Source organism: Aulostomus chinensis, chromosome 7 (genome assembly GCF_037954235.1).
Source record: "Aulostomus chinensis isolate RoL2024-O1b breed Wild chromosome 7, RoL_Achi_v1.0, whole genome shotgun sequence".
Taxonomy (NCBI): domain Eukaryota; kingdom Metazoa; phylum Chordata; class Actinopteri; order Syngnathiformes; family Aulostomidae; genus Aulostomus; species Aulostomus chinensis.
The window spans coordinates 3707717-3723357 of NC_141326.1; the positions used below are offsets into that span (position 1 = coordinate 3707717).

The following is a 15641-nucleotide window of genomic DNA, read 5'->3' on the forward strand; positions in this document are numbered from 1 at the left end:
ATATATATATTACTTCACAAACTTTGGACATATTGATAATTCAAGAAACATGAACAAAATACTTTCTAAAACAATTTTTTGGGGATGAATGTTCAAGTGGCCTGAGCTTTCCTCCAAACAGTGTCGAAGTGTTTGGTGTTTTTTCCCTTCAGGTGCATTAGTGAGGATGGGGTTTTTCTCTCCTTAAAGGGCCAGCAGAAATATGTCAAATGTCAAAACCAAGATTCTGCCAAACCCATGGCTGTTGATCCCCAGTGCAGAATGAGGATGATGATAGATACTTCGATGATCTCCAGGAGACATTTGTATTTACAGCAGCCCGACAAGGGAAGATTAAAGAGCGGCCAGGAGGTGGCATGCAAGGGTTAAAACTATGAAGATTTAGAGTACAATATAAAGCAAAATAGAAATAATACAAATCAAACTCAACAGTCCTGAGAAAAAACTAACATTTCCTATACATTGAAGTTGTGCATAGTGACAGTGTGTAGCATACACAGTAGTGCAAAGGGCAGTTTTTACACACTCAAAGGCCTTCATAGAGATGTGCATGATAAAATGTGTGTGGTTCTTAGGGGCCTGTTGTTATCACTTGGTGATCTACATTGTAGTAAGTCTGTGTTTTTTGGCCTGGGAAATTTATCAGTGTCCTCCATATTAGAGAAGATTTCATTGGAGGTTTCAGATATCGCTGAGTCATGGCACAGCCGAAGTGTTCAAGGCTGCCCAGCAGAGAAGGGATGTATTTGTCTGAACCTGGGATCTGTTTTTGCAGATCTTTACCTGCACAACCATGATATCCACGTTAGTGAGTAGTTGAGTTCTACTGGGTCAAATGAATGAATTTGTAAAAGATGATACCTCGAGCACTGGGAAATTAGACTTTCAACATGTATGGAGCAAACTTTTAGTTATTTTAGGGCGATTTATGCCTGAGGGATCGGCAGTGAAATTCAAAGGCGAGCTGAATCTTTAAACAAGTCTTGCTGAGTAAAGAAGGACTACTAGGTTTCCTCACAAGTCACTCGCCCTGTCCTTTCCAGAGACATTACCTCAGCAACTCTGTCCATCCTGAAGGGAGAAACCGTACCACTGGATGTTCTGCAAATCAAAGTGAGGAACTGGTTCTACCTACAAGTCTGTCTGGAGTTGAATGCTGATGGGGTCTTGGGGCAGTTTTTGTTTTTGAGAATAAAAATATTTGAATTAATTGAATACTCTGTAATATCGCTGAGAGTTTTTGTAAAGCAAGCAGTGAGAGTAGTGTGTGTGTGTGTGTGTGTGTGCGCGCGCGTGTGTGTGTGTGTAGGGGGAGACGGATCAGCCGGTCTTTGCCCTGATGGGCCTGCGTTGGGGTGCTTTTAGAGACGTGTCTGCAACCATCCGCAAGTAAGATTTTATGTTGGTCACTCCAGTCCTCCTGTGTAAATTCTTGCCCTCCTCTCCTCTTGCCCTCCTCTCCTCTTGCCCTCCACCTCTCCCCTCTTGCCCTCCTCTCCTCTTGCCCTCCTCTCCTCTTGCCCTCTTTCCCTCCACCTCTCCTCTTGCCCTCCTCTCCTCTTGCCCTCCTCTCCTCTTGCCCTCTTTCCCTCCTCCTCTCCTCTTGCCCTCTTTCCCTCCTCCTCTCCTCTTGCCCTCCTCCTCTCCTCTTGCCCTCTTCCCCTCCTCCTCTCCTCTTGCCCTCTTTCCCTCCTCCTCTCCTCTTGCCCTCCTCCTCTCCTCTTGCCCTCTTCCCCTCCTCCTCTCCTCTTGCCCTCTTTCCCTCCTCCTCTCCTCTTGCCCTCTTCCTCTCCTCTTGCCCTCTTCCCCTCCTCCTCTCCTCTTGCCCTCTTTCCCTCCTCCTCTCCTCTTGCCCTCCTCCTCTCCTCTTGCCCTCTTTCCCTCCTCCTCTCCTCTTGCCCTCATATGAGAGTATAACATCACGTCTTCTTCTGCCTAGATATTGGTACCTGGGACCACTGAAGACAAGTGCTTCCCATTTCTTTAGTGCTCTACGGGTGAGACTGTTTGAAGCCAAACTGCATTTGGGACACTGAACTCAGACATCTATGGGTTAAGTTAATTATTAAAGACCAGGACAAAATTTAAAATTCTGCACTGTAAAATGTCTTAGGAGTGGCCCTTGGTCCGGCACGTCTCAGTGGCCTACGTAGCCCCCAGCCTCCGCCCCCCCGACCTGCACCCTCAGAGGCCCCCCAGGCCCAACCTGCTCTATCGTATAATCCGCAGACTTAAAAACTACTGGAAGCCCCCTGTTGAAGGTACAGCGTGTCTGGGGTTGTGGGGACAGCTGAATCTAAGCTATTCAGAGTTGAGGAGTTCTCAGTCGCATTTGTGGTTTGTGTCCGTTCAGAACCTCCCAAAGTGGAGGAGCCAGAGAAGTGGGAGGAGCAACAGCTGTCATCATTTGAGCTGTTTATTCAAACACACAACAGAAACCCAGTTGAGAGGGTCAGTTTGGAATAAAACCTCACTACGACATCAGCTGTTCCTTCCGAGTGTCATTTTCATGAATATTCTTGTATTTATTTGCAGCGTGTGAACGACTCTCTGATGATCTGCGCAGAGCCTGACGACTTCACCGTCAGCGAGTTCATCACCGTTGGGTCAGTAGAGAGAGTTTACAGCGATCGCTCTGCTCGGGAGATGCAGTGTGAACGTAACACAAAGTTGCTGTTCTCCCTCACAGGAATAAGAAAGAAGAGGATCCCACTGTATTCACTAAAAATGCCACCAAACTGGAAGCCAGCGCCTGCCGGCTGAAGCTGCCAGAGGTCAGAATGCCGTTGAAATGATGTAACGCTTTGTCGTGCGTCTTCTTGCTCCAGATGGGTGCGTGTTTAGTCCGGAAACTCAGTTCTGTGTTCTGACCCTGCAGGGTGCCAGTGGCTTCTACAATATTGACAACGAAGAGTATGAGGCCATGCCTGTGGAGGTAAGGCTGTTGCCACGGAAACTACAGTTTTTCATGAGTGGAGAGCGTCGAGAGCAGCTCCTCTCACAGATGCAGTGAAGAGGAAAGGAAAAGTGACTGAGAGCAACAAAACCAGTGGACCAGATGTCATGGAACCCCAGCTCATCCCCATCACCTGCTACTGCGAATGTCCATGACAAAGTCCTGATCACTTCGGCGAACCGATCAGTGACTACAAATTGAATGAACCTGGCATGACGTGCTGTTGTATGTGGAAGGACCAAGGCTTTGTTTTTCCTCACCTGTGGACTCTCAAGATGATTCTGTTCACTGAAGGTCCACTATTGTCATCAATAATAAGTCTGGTCATTAAAAACCTAAGTTTTTATACCAGTCTGATATTCGGTATGTAAACATTTATCATGGCTCTTAGTAAAAATTGCCACAGGATTCTGTTGGTAAGGTGCACACAGATACCAAAGCCATTCGAACTGTGTTTACATGTCCTTGAGCTTCCTGAAGTTTTTATAGGATGTATTCATTTGACAGCTTTACGAGTCACTTCAGTGTCAGGACGTTAAACATAGCAGACATATCAATGAAGTCAAATTAAGCCAGTGGTCGCCATCCTTGCTCTGCTTCGGGCTCGCTGGCTTTGTTGTCGGCAGCTCACCAGATCCTTGCATCTAAAAATGTGTGAACCACAGCAGAATTATCTGGTATCTCACAAAAAGGAAGCCCAGGGTTTCTCCTGCTCCAACACACGCCTCACGCTGCAGCTGTAGAGGCTGATGGATATCGACTCTGCGCTCCTGACATCTATTTTTGACGTCTTTTAACATTAAAGTCCCTGCGAGCGTGGGTGATGGTGACGGTTCCAGCGGGTAGAAGATAAAGTGGAAGAGGGACGAGCCCTAAAAGCAGCTCGTAGCAGCAGTGTTGAAAATCCTGTTCGCTCATCTCAAAGTCAGCTGGGTTTTCAGTTCCGTGTCTGAAATAAGGGCTGTGCTTCCCGGGCTGAGGAAACCTACAGGTTTTGTCCTACAGCAAAAAATATATCAGTATCTTGAAACAGCGGCTGCTGACTAGTGGCTCAACGTAGTGTACCACCACAACACAGCATAGCATAGCATCAGCGCTGTCACATCTTCTCAAATCATTTCCCCTTAATTATCTCATTGAAAAAAAATGTATTCCGTCATATGTTTTTGCCACAGATGAGGTTTTTTTGCAGGGATGGAGAATCTGGTGTAAAAATCTCATAAGCTTCTGCTTTGGTGAGCTGATGGAGATGCGAACTTCCAATTTCTTGGCAGTTATTTTTAAACAATCAGAAATAATTGTATTTTTACGCTGTACTTCCATGCTGTTTAGCTGGCGGAATCAAACTCAGGTGAAGAGAAGGGAGAGAATTCTCAACGTGGTCGACGACGACGCTGGCAGCGTCTCCTGAAGAGGCCGCGAGTGCAGAGATGGTCCTTAAATGATGCAAGGAGAGAAGCCGGAATAGAACAGGAGCTGCATCCATGTTTTATTGTCTTACAGAGGCGGTACAGTGAGATGAACGGTTGCTCATGCTATCGTGTGTACACTCCTGACGTCTGTTACTTTGTTAAGGTGGATATTGACTTACACTATTTGGGTGTGTTGCCGCATGTGCGCCAGACTTCTGCAGTGTTAGACATTCAGTAGAGTGATAAACTGTACAAGCTAATCATTTGGCTAATGCTGGTTTATGTCTGTGAGCAACTCCACGGAGAAGGCATTTTATACAGTAATGTGTGTGTGTTGTGAACACTTCCTTTTATTTATTTATATATATATATATATATATATATATATATATATATTATATATATATTTAAGCAACATTGGAAGCAAGTTTTCTTGACCTGCCAGAGTCAACAGGAAGATCATTCAGAAGTGTTACTTAATCTTTCAGCAAACACTGCCGACGCACACACAGTCGTCCCTGCTGCAGCGGTAACGTTACCCTTCCCTTATGCCCTGCCGCCACTTCTCAGCCCTACTTTTTCAAATGCACTTTTGATTAAAACCAACTCTGGAAACTTTTTTTTTTTTTTTTTTTTTAGATCAAATCCTAAAACATGTTAAAGCCTGACACACAGCTCTCTAAATCAGTAGTTCTCAATTTGGGAATCAGGCCTGTTCCTGGACATTCACAGTACAGTTAGAGAACCACCGCTCCACAATTTATGAGCTCCAGTTTCTGTGTTCCAACATGGAACAAATGATCACGAGACTGGCAGAGTGATGGATGAACTAAAGCTGCCTGCCAGCAGTGTTCCAAAGACACACTCAGTCCGTCTGTAGAGCCTGAATGAGCCTGTGATGAAAAGACAGAGAAACCCTCGTCTGGGCCCGGCGGAGGAGGGGGAGAGTTCTGTTTATCTGCCTGTTTAGGAGGAGTTAAAGCTTCATTGTGACGTCACAAGATCCACAAAGGGATCTTTGTCTCAGATAGGATCTGTTTGAAGCAGATCAACAAGTAAACTACAAACAGCTTCATCAGGGACTCTTCCTTCAGAAGGATCACAGCAGAAACGTTAGCTTCCACTGGTGGGCCGACCTTCGACCACTACAACACAATAAAGCCCGCCGACAATATCACAACACGACTTGCTGGCTCAGACTGTGAGTCGGTGGAGGGAAACGTAGGCATGACCACTGTGCGCATCAAGAAATAGTCCACTGGTGCAGCATCCATGGTACGTCAGTGTTAGAGAGTCACATTCATCCACAATTCTTCCACTAACCACAACAAAAGTGCAAGAAACTGAACAAACCACAGGCATAGAACAAATCTCATCACAGTTGACTTTCAGAGGTGGAAGAAATGGTTTAAAAGACAACAGAAGAAGGCATCAACACAGACTCTATTGCTTCACAGCTAAAGGCAAATAGAAAAGTCAAGGTTGTTTGATCAATTCCACAAGGCTTTACCAGAGCAGGAGAGATCCGTGTCTGGAGTCAATTTGTTGCACATTATGGATTTGCTGTTCAAATTGGAGCCAGAAGATTAATTTCCAGAGGAAAACCAGGACAACACTTCTGGTATTCTCCAGACAAATCAGGTGACACGATCAGAGACACGTGAAGGTGGGGTCTCATTAGTGCAGAGAACCTTTCAGGACTTTTCTATTTTCATCCGGCGTTTAAGTTGGAAACAAAGTCAGACAAACATTTACAAGAAGCCATTTTGTAACAAAAGTAAGTGCTGAGTGATAACAGAGTACAGAGCTGCCGAAGCAGTGGCATCCGCCCGGCGTGTGAGCGGACGAGTCCTTGTCACCCACACTGGTTGGAAACTGTCTCCATCGGTCAAATGAGACACGTGAAAGGAAAACAAACAAACACCCAGGAGGAACAGCAGGCAACAGATGACGTCCCAGGGTGAAGGCAGTGTCTTCAGTGTCTCGGAGTGTGTGTGAGCCTTGTAGTGGCAGATATGGGAGCGAGCCTCAGGGGCAGCAGAGGTTGTCTATGACCAGCGTGACGTCAATGCTGTACATCTCCAGCAGCTCAACTAGGAAGGAGCGATCGCCCTGGGGGTCCAGCCCCATGGCCCTCACATGCTCAGCGGTGAGGGTGGGATCAGCGCTCCCCGCCACCTCTGACAGGGTCTGGAAGATGCGATTATTGAGCTCCATGAAGAACCTGGAACAAGATTCAAGACAGCTGCATCAGTACACACCTGATGACTGAACTGCAGTCCCACGAATGATGACATCCAGGGGACACTAAACACACTTCCTGTGATTGTGCCTGGCGAGTACCAAGGACTCACAAAATGAAAAGATCCTCCTCATTCGACGTGCAGTCTCCATTCACCTCCTGAGAGTACAGCAACATTTGCCTGGAGAAAAAAGCCATCCGTCATGATGAAATATGGACAAGATGATGCTTGGAGTAAACTGGGCAGACTGGGCTGTTCTCATCAGCACCCAGGTCCTTTCACTGCTGCTTTCTGAACCTTTAACTCCACCCAGATTCAGATTTTCTTGTTCAACATTGTCCCGGCCAAGATGGCGTCAGGAAACATAAGACAGATGATGCGAAACGCTTCTCGGAAAGCATGATAACACCAGAGTGAAACACTGCTTGAATACCATTTCTGTCACCGTCACTCTGACACATCGCTTCAAAGAGACAATTCCAGACACAAATATTTGAGATAAACTGAAAAGAAACAATTGTGATTAACAAGAAGCCGCTGACACGGTGTATGTCACGATATCCACGATGTCATTTTAGCGGTTCATTAGCGAGTGTAGCGTACCTCTGCTCACTCAACTTCCTGTACTTCTCCTTATCTGCAGCATTCAGCCGCAGGAGCTGCTGCAAATGGCTCCTGTGTGTTTTCACATTCTGGTTATCGATGTAGACATCGTACAGCTCCTTCTTCTCCTCGAAAATCTTCTCTGTGGTGCCTTTAAAAAAAAAAAATGCAAAGGCTAATAAATAAGAATTCATTTCGGTAGATTCCAAAGCCTGGCGAGCTAACCGTTAACACTCACAGGCCACGTATGACAGCTCAGTTTCCAGGGCAGCGATGTCGGCTACGTTGATGTAGAAGAAAGGCCGTAATTCAGGCACAGCAGCTCCGATACCAGGTAAGGAAACGTTGGCCAGGCAGCAACAGCAATACACTGAGTGAGCAAGAGCATTCAAAATGAAAACCTTTATTAGGAATAAAGGGACACACTCTGGTTGCCACAGCCGAGTTTATGAGAAATGATGATGCTGTAACCGTCAAGCCACAGATGAAATGCAATACATTACATAACAGTACAAGCAGTGAAGTGTGTGTGTGTGTGTGTGTGTGTGTGTGTGTGTGTGTGTGTGAGCATGTCAGGTGAAGTTTCTCACCCCTGTAGCAGACCACCCCGATGGGTGGAGGGGAAAAGATGAGGAGACGCTTCCTCAGCAGTGCAAACTTCCACAGCACCATTATCTGCTCCCCAAAAAACTGTATGAACTGGGACATGCAGCCGGCTGGATGGGTGATCTGCACAGACACAGTTCATTGTTTAAAGTGCCTAGGACTGAAGACAAAAACCTAAAACCTGCACCGATAATTTCCTGCTTTCAGACCTTCATTTCTGGATGCATACAGCGGTTGATAGAGGTCACACTCCAGGTCGGGCAGGCGGTGACCAGGCCGTTTCCTGTAGGAGGAAAGACGGCCTTCTTGTCCTCATAGAAGGCCTCCAGAGGAGAATACTGGCCTGGACACTGCAACTGGTGTCTGCAGCGTAGCGACAGGAGGAAGAGGAGGAGTTAGTTTTGTACATTGAACAGATTACATTTACTTCTAGCCTCAGTTCATCATGTGTTCATATAAATGAATCTCCCTGGGAATGAAGGAATAATTTAACTGTGCGGCTCTTCCAGGCTTCCCAACTGTTATCATACCGAACGGGTCAAGTTCTGACGGGGGCGCCACTCATTTTCAACAGTTAATTTATCCCCCGTTTGGCAGCGGCGACAGCAACGATGGAAAAAGCGAACTTCGGCAGCCGGTTTTGACAGTTGTTTGTAATTCCTGTCACTGCCACAAGATGGAAACAAACATTCCGCACTGCAGCTTTAAATGTACTGATTCAGTTTTCCGCATCTTTGTGAGCTTTCACTTCAGTAACATGAACTATTCACTCCTTCTTCCACACACTAGAATGTTAGTAACCTCGCTCTTCAGTCACGTCTGCGCTGCTGTTGCTTTGTACTGCTCCGAGGTGTCATTTCAGGCTACTCACTTCCCATTACAGCCACCTTTGAACCCTGTTGTCTTGTACTGCACGCACGCTTTCACTACGTCTGAGACAAGCGGACACATCTGCTCGCTGCATGAGCGTCCACACAGACAAGGGCGGCTTGGATTAGCGTACATCCATGCATTTGATTTTGGAGGCTAAACTGCATGTTCAACCTGCAACAGGAGCTGAATCATTTATTATACATAGTCAATGAGGAGGGAAGCTTTCGTGAGAGGACCGGAGCAGGAAACAAGGGCTGTCAGGTTTTCTTCAGACTTCATACCAAATCTGCATGTAAATGAGATCTTGAGAAAATGGCTGTATAAGGGAGCTCCATGTTTAAAAGATGAGGTTTTGAACGAAGCAGGCAGGACAGGAAAGAAGCACATGAGGGAAAATCTGACAACACAAGGGTCAATAAGGTACACAGAATACAAGTAGGGTGTCTACCGGACTTGGTTCTCCAGGAAGTGCATGTAGCGGTACAGCAGAGTGTAGGAGGGAGACAGAATTCCCACAGACTTCATCCTCGCCCCTCGCTCCAGCTCACTCTCCACAGGCATGTTAGCGAAACAGGCCAGACCAAAGTAACCGCCTTTACGGAAATATCTACGCAGACACAACACCAGACCCCGGGTAAACAAAGAGCGTTCACGGATTCCAAGTCATGATGGTTGAATAATACCTACATGAAATCACTGGTGATCCGATGGGAACCGCTGGCCATGGACTTGAATTCCACCCCATCTAGGTTGATGTCATGAGGTAAGCACCACTCCACCATGTTTCCTGCCGTTCACATGCACAAAAACACACACTTGACTTTCCATACTGTTACTGTCATGACTTTCATTCTGCCCACTTCCTCTAATTCTGCCACTGTCACTAGCAAGTGGTCAAGGACACTGACTCAGCTGCCTGAACTGACTCAACTGAATGAGAGTCCTTTTATTTACTTGTTTCTAACGAGTGACGCTGCATCGCCCTTTATTGGCGTTTGATTGACATTTGATTGATGGGTGTCTTGCAAACCCACCGTGGTCTCCCACCAAAACGGCCATTTGTATCCCTATTTTGTCTTAATGTTGGGGAAGAAAACACGGTGTTTGCTAGAACAGTCATCGTCCTCCAGCATCACGGCCCCTTGGTAACGTTCAGCAAGACAAAATAAAATCATCCCACGAATGTAAACCCAAGATCAAATGTCAGGAGCTGCAGTTTTCTTTTCTCACCCGATCGCGTGTCAAAGGTGACCACAAACACAGCAACGATCTGGTCCTTCTCCTCCCACTGATCCCTCACCCCCAGGCCGGGGAACAGCACATTCTTGCCTGGCTCCGGGTGGTGCCACACGAGCCCGGACAGCTCGGCTCGGGCCGGGCTTCCGTCCCTGCAGCCAGCGACAGCTGTCGGGCTGCAGGTGACGGCGGTGCAGTTGCCGTTGCGGACGGTACACGTTGCAGGGCCCGTCGGTGTCCGCCCGCCTGACAGCGAACTTTTCTCCCCCGGTGCGCCCTCTTCCCGAGGCGGTGCAAGTGGCACCGGAGGCGCCCGGTTGGGATCGGGCGGTGGTATCTCCTCCCAGTCCAGCAGCGGGGCTCGGTCCGACTGCTTCACCATGGCGCTGCCTCCTCCGAGAACTCGCGACGGGAGAAAAATAAGACAAGAGTCCGACCGACGTCCGGATGATCGCGCAGCCTAAACACGCTCGCTGGAGCGGATCATGGTCTCCGGCTGCTCGCTGGGGTGTTTTCTTTCTATTTGTAAGCGTGTCACATCCACCGATCGGCCGCTTTTCCTCCCCTTGGCTCACTGTTTTGATGACGTCGCTCACTTCCGCCCACGTGTCGACATTACTATTTCATACGGTGACCTCATTTTGTTATGGGCTCAATTTTGGTCATAATCATATAAATATTCTTACTGTATTCCTGGAGGCGGCGCCACGGTGTTGAGTCTCGGTGTTTTTTTTACGTTTTCCTTTTTTACTCTTGACTTTGTGAGCTTAGTCTGTTAATCACCCGATAATCAGAGTTATTATTGTTTTAATGGAAACGTGGTAAAAACAATAAATAAAAAGCTAATACACGAAAAGCCTGTTTTAAATCGGTTGTGTATCCGTGGGGAGTTTTGTCCAATCACAGAGCGAGAAGCAGTAACTTGGTTTATTTAAACAGGAAGTCATTTACATACTCGGCGCGAAATTCAAGCGTGGTAGATGTGGCGGCTTCCGTGAGTACAAATGATCAACACGCGTTTTTAGCTCTAAGTTAAATCCCGCACGAGCACCGTCAGGAGCGTCCAGAGACCCGCGTCATGTCGTATCGTAGCGCTGCTTTACGCCGTCCGTGTTCGCTCAAATGTCCGTGAAAGCGAGCTAAAACATTCTTTTACTAAGAGACCTGACTTTATCAGGCTGACCTTGAATCCGTCTGGTTCGCTGCAGCTCCGCGGTGCCCAAACCTGAAACTCAAAGGTGAACTGCTGGACAAACGCGTCCTATCCCGTGTCGTTTGAAGGCCTTTTGTCCTCTTGGATTTTTTAAACTCTTGTAAAGCCATTATCCCGAGTACAGTGTCCCTCCTGGCTGCCCGTTCAAATTAAAAAAAAAAAAGAAAAAAGATTTCACAAGTAGGGATCCTACATATTAAAAGATGCTCTTTACTTCTCAAAAAAGAGAATATTTTAAGATGTTTTTATTTCCAAGCTTGTTTCTACGATTATCATAGTTATTGGCGTCCAACATCAAACCTTTATAAAGTTTTACCCGCAGGCTTCACTGCGCAGAGGTTAAGTTACTCATTGGCAGTTCTGCTTCCTCTTCTCGCCACAATGTTCTTACTTCAGGCCTAAATCAGAGCACGGGTTCAACACATGAAAGGGTTGCCTTTCTGCGCCTCTAGGCTGTGACATCCACAGTGCGGGCATGGCGACGATGTTTGACGGGATCAGCCAGCAGCTGGACTTCTCTAGTTGTGGGGAGGAAGGGAGCAGCAGTGACAACAACTCCGATGACTACACCTCCAGGATCCAAAGCCCCAGCCCTGCGTGCAGGACGCCCAGAGTGCAACGCCACCGCAGCCGAAGCAGCGCCTTCTCCTCCACCTTGCAGTGCACCAGCCCCATACCCTACGCTGTCTGGAGGAAACTGAGGCTCTGCGACTCGCCCAGCACACCCAAGGTGAGGATTGATGCAGGTTCCTCGCGCCTTGTATGCCCTCAAGGTCTCGGAGGATCTATAGAGTTATTTCTCAGACCGCTTCACCTCTGTTCCTCTAGAGTCTGCTGTCCAAGTCGTCCCAGCCGTACTCCACCACTAAGATCAGCCGTCACTCGAGGAGCTTGCGCCTTCCCTCAGCTGCTGTTAACCTCCTCCGCGCACCTTCGGTCAACGTGAATCCTTTCACCCCCGACACGGTTCACCGGAGGAAGAGCTGCCGGAGCGACGACGATGACTATTACGGGTGCAGGTAGACCTGTGGGGTAGCGTTTATTGATGATGCTGCGTACGGAACCATTTTTGGCCAAAATTCTTCTTTTATTGAGTGTGTGTGTGTGTGTGTCAGTTTTTTTCGGTTTCACCATCTGTCTGTCTTTGGTGTCTGATATTGAAATAACGCTGCCCTTTTCACAATTTAATACCGCTTTTCATCTTTCAGGTTGAAGCACAGTTTAACGTCATCTGAGGAGGATGACGAGGCCTTTCTCCCACCAAAGGTGCGACTATTTTTATCTGGCGGATGATTCTTCCTCTCAGATTCTCCTGATATTTCATAATCTGGCTTTGTCATCTTTGGCTGCCTCCTCGATTCTATTTTGGTTCAAGAATGACGGGGCTGCCAGTCCTACTTCCGGGGTTCCTTGAAGGAATCTGACGGGCTGATGAGGCCTTCCTTGTGGAAGTACTACCAAATATGGGGACACATCAAAGAGAGCCGGTTCAATAAAAGGCTCAGCTTTTGTGACGCACGTTTCCTCTTTAGAAATGAATTGGCTGCAGCGCAAGGCCCAGTGTGGGGTTGTTGTTTTTTTTTTTAATCTGGCAGAAACAAGCTGTCCAAGCCTTCATGCTGTCTCGCTACGAGAGTGAGTTCCTAGAACTGGAGTGCATCGGCGTGGGCGAGTTTGGGGCTGTTAACAAGTGTGTGAAGAGGCTGGATGGTTGCTTGTACGCCATAAAACGATCCCGCCGACCCCTGGCCGGTTCTGCCAACGAGTGAGTCAGCATGGCGCTCTCGGCCAAATCAGCTTTAATACTTGATCACATCGTCATTCTGGTTTTATTTGGCACCTGAATTGAATCACCAGCCATTCTTGCTGTCCTCTCAGGCAGCTGGCTCTAAAGGAAGTGTACGCGCACGCTGTTCTTGGGCACCATCCTCACGTCGTTCGCTATTATTCAGCCTGGGCGGAGGATGACCACATGATCATCCAGAATGAGTACTGTGACGGTGGGTTTTCACAGGAACGCCCGTGAAATGATGCGGCAGTGATACTCACAGGTGTTTGTGTGAGCCAGGTGGGAGCCTCAGTGACGCCATCAAGGAGAGAGAGTTGGAGGGTGACATGTTTTCAGAGGCCGAGTTGAAAGACCTGTTGCTGCAAGTGTCTTTGGGACTAAAATACATCCACAGCCTGGGCCTCGTCCACCTGGACATCAAGCCAAGTACGTCCCATCCAGCTGGTGTTGCTCCCACCCTCCAATCTGCCTCTCAAAAACGTGCCCTGTTTTCATTGTTTGTAGGTAATATCTTCATTTGCCAGCGTCCCGCCACAGGTGCAGCAGAGGAGGGGGAGAGTGATGAGGAAGAGAACGGCGGCAACTCAGGCGGCGTTACGTACAAAATTGGTACATCTGTAAATCTGATGGTTTACGGAGCTCTGGAGAGGCCAGAGAGAGAAACAAAAACCGTGTGCCCACATGATAAAAGCTGCTCCCACACTCTGGGAGTTTGTGGCCTGGAGATGTAACTTGTTCAACAAGTTGAGTCGTCAAAAATTGGAGACAGTTTGTATCTTGTGGCCATGTTTCCCCCCTCTGTATGGCGTCTCTGGGACTCAATAGGTGCTGGATATGCTCGTACAATAAACACGTTTGCCGTTAAATGTGACTCTTCTTGTTCTCTGCAGGGGATCTGGGTCATGTGACTTCAACGAACAGTCCTCAAGTTGAGGAAGGGGACAGCCGCTTTCTGGCCAGTGAGGTTCTACGTGAGGTGCCTCATTGTCGCCTTATTTTTCATTTTTTTTTTTTTTAAAGTTCATTGATGCAGCCTGTTGTTGTGGTCTTCATGTCATCCATCTTCTGTTTTCACCAGGATTACACCCACCTCCCCATGGCCGATATCTTCGCTCTGGGTCTGACGGTGCTGATGGCAGCTGGTGCTCCTCCTCTGCCACAAAATGGTGACGAGTGGCACAGCCTCAGAGAGGGGCGCCTCCCCAGGCTGCCCCAGGAGCTCTCTGCCCCCTTCAGAGGTTTGCTTCAGGTAACCCTGGTACGGTGGCCCCGAGAGCTCCGACGTCTTCACTTCTCTGTGCCTTCTGGTGGCACTGGTAACTCTTCTGTTGCCACGGATTGTTTCATGCTTGCTTGTGCACTGAGCTCTCATGGTGGCCGTAATTGGCGCTTTTCGATATTTATTGCATCTGTTTGGAGACTTCAGCTTGATGACTCACATTAATATGTAGTACATGAATTCCCTCTTGACGTTGTTGTTGTTTTGTGCCAGTTGTTGCTGCGTCCCGACCCGACTACACGGCCATCTGCCAGGGAGCTCTGTAAGCACCCAGTCTTAAAGGAGGAGAGGACGGGGAGGCTGGCTGCTCAGCTACGCAGAGAGCTCAACGTAGAGAAGTTCAGGACAGCCATGCTGGAAAGGTGAGACGGGTGACGACCCGAACGCTGCGGTCATTGGAACTCCAACCTGGAGATTTCTGACATTGTTGCGACCAAGCTTCAGTCCCCAGAACAGGGAAGTCTCTCTGTGGGCAGAGGCCCAGACTTGATTTGTTTAAAAGGGCAAGTGAGAAATGGAACTTTGTGCGCTTGATGTTTGGTTTTGGAGAGAAATACTTTAGTGATACCAAAAGGTGGCGCTGTTTCACATTTAATTGTAAGCAACCTGAGCGGCATGAGTAATTTCCTAGTTTTTAATCACAATGGTTTGTGGCATCCTTCACTGCTGCCATTTAAAATCCCACCCTTTCCTCCGCAGGGAGCTCCAGGAGGCTCGTCAGGCTGTTCTGTCCCCCAAGCAGAGACTTCCTCCTGGGCTGAAGCTCGCTGCCACAGGGTCTCTACCTAAGACAGGGAGGAGGCTTGTGGGAAGGAAGACTGCAAGATCCATGAGCTTTGGAAATGGAGTCTGAATGGGCGATGCCAAGCTTCCTGTCCTTCTCAATGGTGTCGCATTGTGTCAAAGCACATTGTTTCCTGGGTTTGTCCACATTGTTCAACTGCAAACCACTTTGTTTCATTCTTTTTAACTGTAAATAAACATTTTAAGCATTTTATAGGACGTTTCCTCCTTTTTATGTGTGTGTGTGGTTCTGGTTTGAGAAATGCACTAAGAAAGTCACAGGAGGGACTTTCCAATGAGGTGATGATCATGTTGTCTGTGGCTGCACTCGACTGTGGGGCAGGGCAAGTGGTTTGGCTTCACCTACAGCCCTGACTCTAGGAACAGCAATCTGTTTCTCTGTCTGTCACGGGTTTCACACCATCCTCCTGTAAGGCTTTTAATCTGCTGTTAATGAATTAATTTATGCGGGGTGTGCATGGAAGAAGGCCGCCTGTGAGGGAGCATTTTGCAGCAGTTGTTTCGTGTCTTTGTGAGGCTGTGTGGGTCTAATTTTTGGGGGGCTTGTGGGAGCTAAAAGGAATGTTAAAAGTTCGTTGTGAAGAGGCTACCATACTGGCTGACCGTGAAGGTATCAGACGAGGCGGG

The 15641-nt window shown here is 47.9% G+C and overlaps 3 protein-coding genes across 6 annotated transcripts in view; 2 read left to right on the forward strand and 1 right to left on the reverse strand.

Moving 5' to 3' along the window:
• Window positions 1-4619, forward strand: part of agk (acylglycerol kinase) — a 7190-nt gene extending 2571 nt beyond the window's left edge. The window contains exons 7-14 of the mRNA XM_086208190.1: window positions 1044-1113; window positions 1310-1389; window positions 1940-1997; window positions 2114-2261; window positions 2354-2451; window positions 2536-2606; window positions 2690-2774; window positions 2879-4619. Of these exons, the coding sequence (XP_086064316.1) occupies window positions 1044-1113; window positions 1310-1389; window positions 1940-1997; window positions 2114-2261; window positions 2354-2451; window positions 2536-2606; window positions 2690-2774; window positions 2879-3013 (745 nt within the window). The 3' untranslated portion in view covers window positions 3014-4619. The remainder of the gene's footprint in view (window positions 1-1043; window positions 1114-1309; window positions 1390-1939; window positions 1998-2113; window positions 2262-2353; window positions 2452-2535; window positions 2607-2689; window positions 2775-2878) is intronic.
• On the reverse strand, window positions 4445-11220 carry dennd11 (DENN domain containing 11). Its single transcript, XM_086208189.1, has 9 exons — window positions 9924-11220; window positions 9381-9480; window positions 9142-9300; window positions 8030-8183; window positions 7805-7943; window positions 7453-7584; window positions 7215-7365; window positions 6723-6791; window positions 4445-6592 (listed from the first exon to the last, which is right to left on the reverse strand). The coding sequence occupies exons 1-9, from the start codon at window positions 10309-10311 to the stop codon at window positions 6397-6399; spliced, it is 1488 nt and encodes a 495-aa protein (XP_086064315.1). The 5' UTR covers window positions 10312-11220; the 3' UTR covers window positions 4445-6396.
• wee2 (WEE2 oocyte meiosis inhibiting kinase) lies at window positions 10823-15207 on the forward strand. 4 transcript variants are annotated; one of them, XM_086208185.1, is made up of 12 exons: window positions 10823-10923; window positions 11595-11872; window positions 11971-12161; window positions 12351-12408; window positions 12738-12907; window positions 13021-13142; window positions 13211-13357; window positions 13436-13540; window positions 13822-13907; window positions 14010-14189; window positions 14424-14572; window positions 14910-15207. In XM_086208185.1, the coding sequence occupies exons 2-12, from the start codon at window positions 11618-11620 to the stop codon at window positions 15061-15063; spliced, it is 1617 nt and encodes a 538-aa protein (XP_086064311.1). In that variant the 5' UTR covers window positions 10823-10923; window positions 11595-11617; the 3' UTR covers window positions 15064-15207. The 4 variants fall into 4 exon arrangements, with proteins under 4 accessions (XP_086064311.1, XP_086064314.1, XP_086064313.1 ...); XM_086208188.1 differs by having other exon boundaries at window positions 14010-14180; XM_086208187.1 differs by having other exon boundaries at window positions 10896-10923; window positions 11539-11872.
• The last annotated feature ends 434 nt before the right edge of the window (window positions 15208-15641 follow it).

Excerpts from the sequence above, each read along its gene's own strand:
- dennd11 (XM_086208189.1), bottom strand. The coding sequence starts at position 10,311 with ATGGTGAAGCAGTCGGACCGAGCCCCGCTGCTGGACTGGGAGGAGATA. Across the intron at positions 9,481-9,923 it reads CACCTTTGACACGCGATCGG|GAAACATGGTGGAGTGGTGC; the intron begins GTGAGAAAAGAA and ends TGTGAACGGCAG. Across the intron at positions 8,184-9,141 it reads TTCCTGGAGAACCAAGTCCG|ACACCAGTTGCAGTGTCCAG; the intron begins GTAGACACCCTA and ends GCTACGCTGCAG.
- wee2 (XM_086208185.1), top strand. The coding sequence starts at position 11,618 with ATGGCGACGATGTTTGACGGGATCAGCCAGCAGCTGGACTTCTCTAGT. Across the intron at positions 12,162-12,350 it reads GATGACTATTACGGGTGCAG|GTTGAAGCACAGTTTAACGT; the intron begins GTAGACCTGTGG and ends TTCATCTTTCAG. Across the intron at positions 13,143-13,210 it reads CCAGAATGAGTACTGTGACG|GTGGGAGCCTCAGTGACGCC; the intron begins GTGGGTTTTCAC and ends TGTGTGAGCCAG.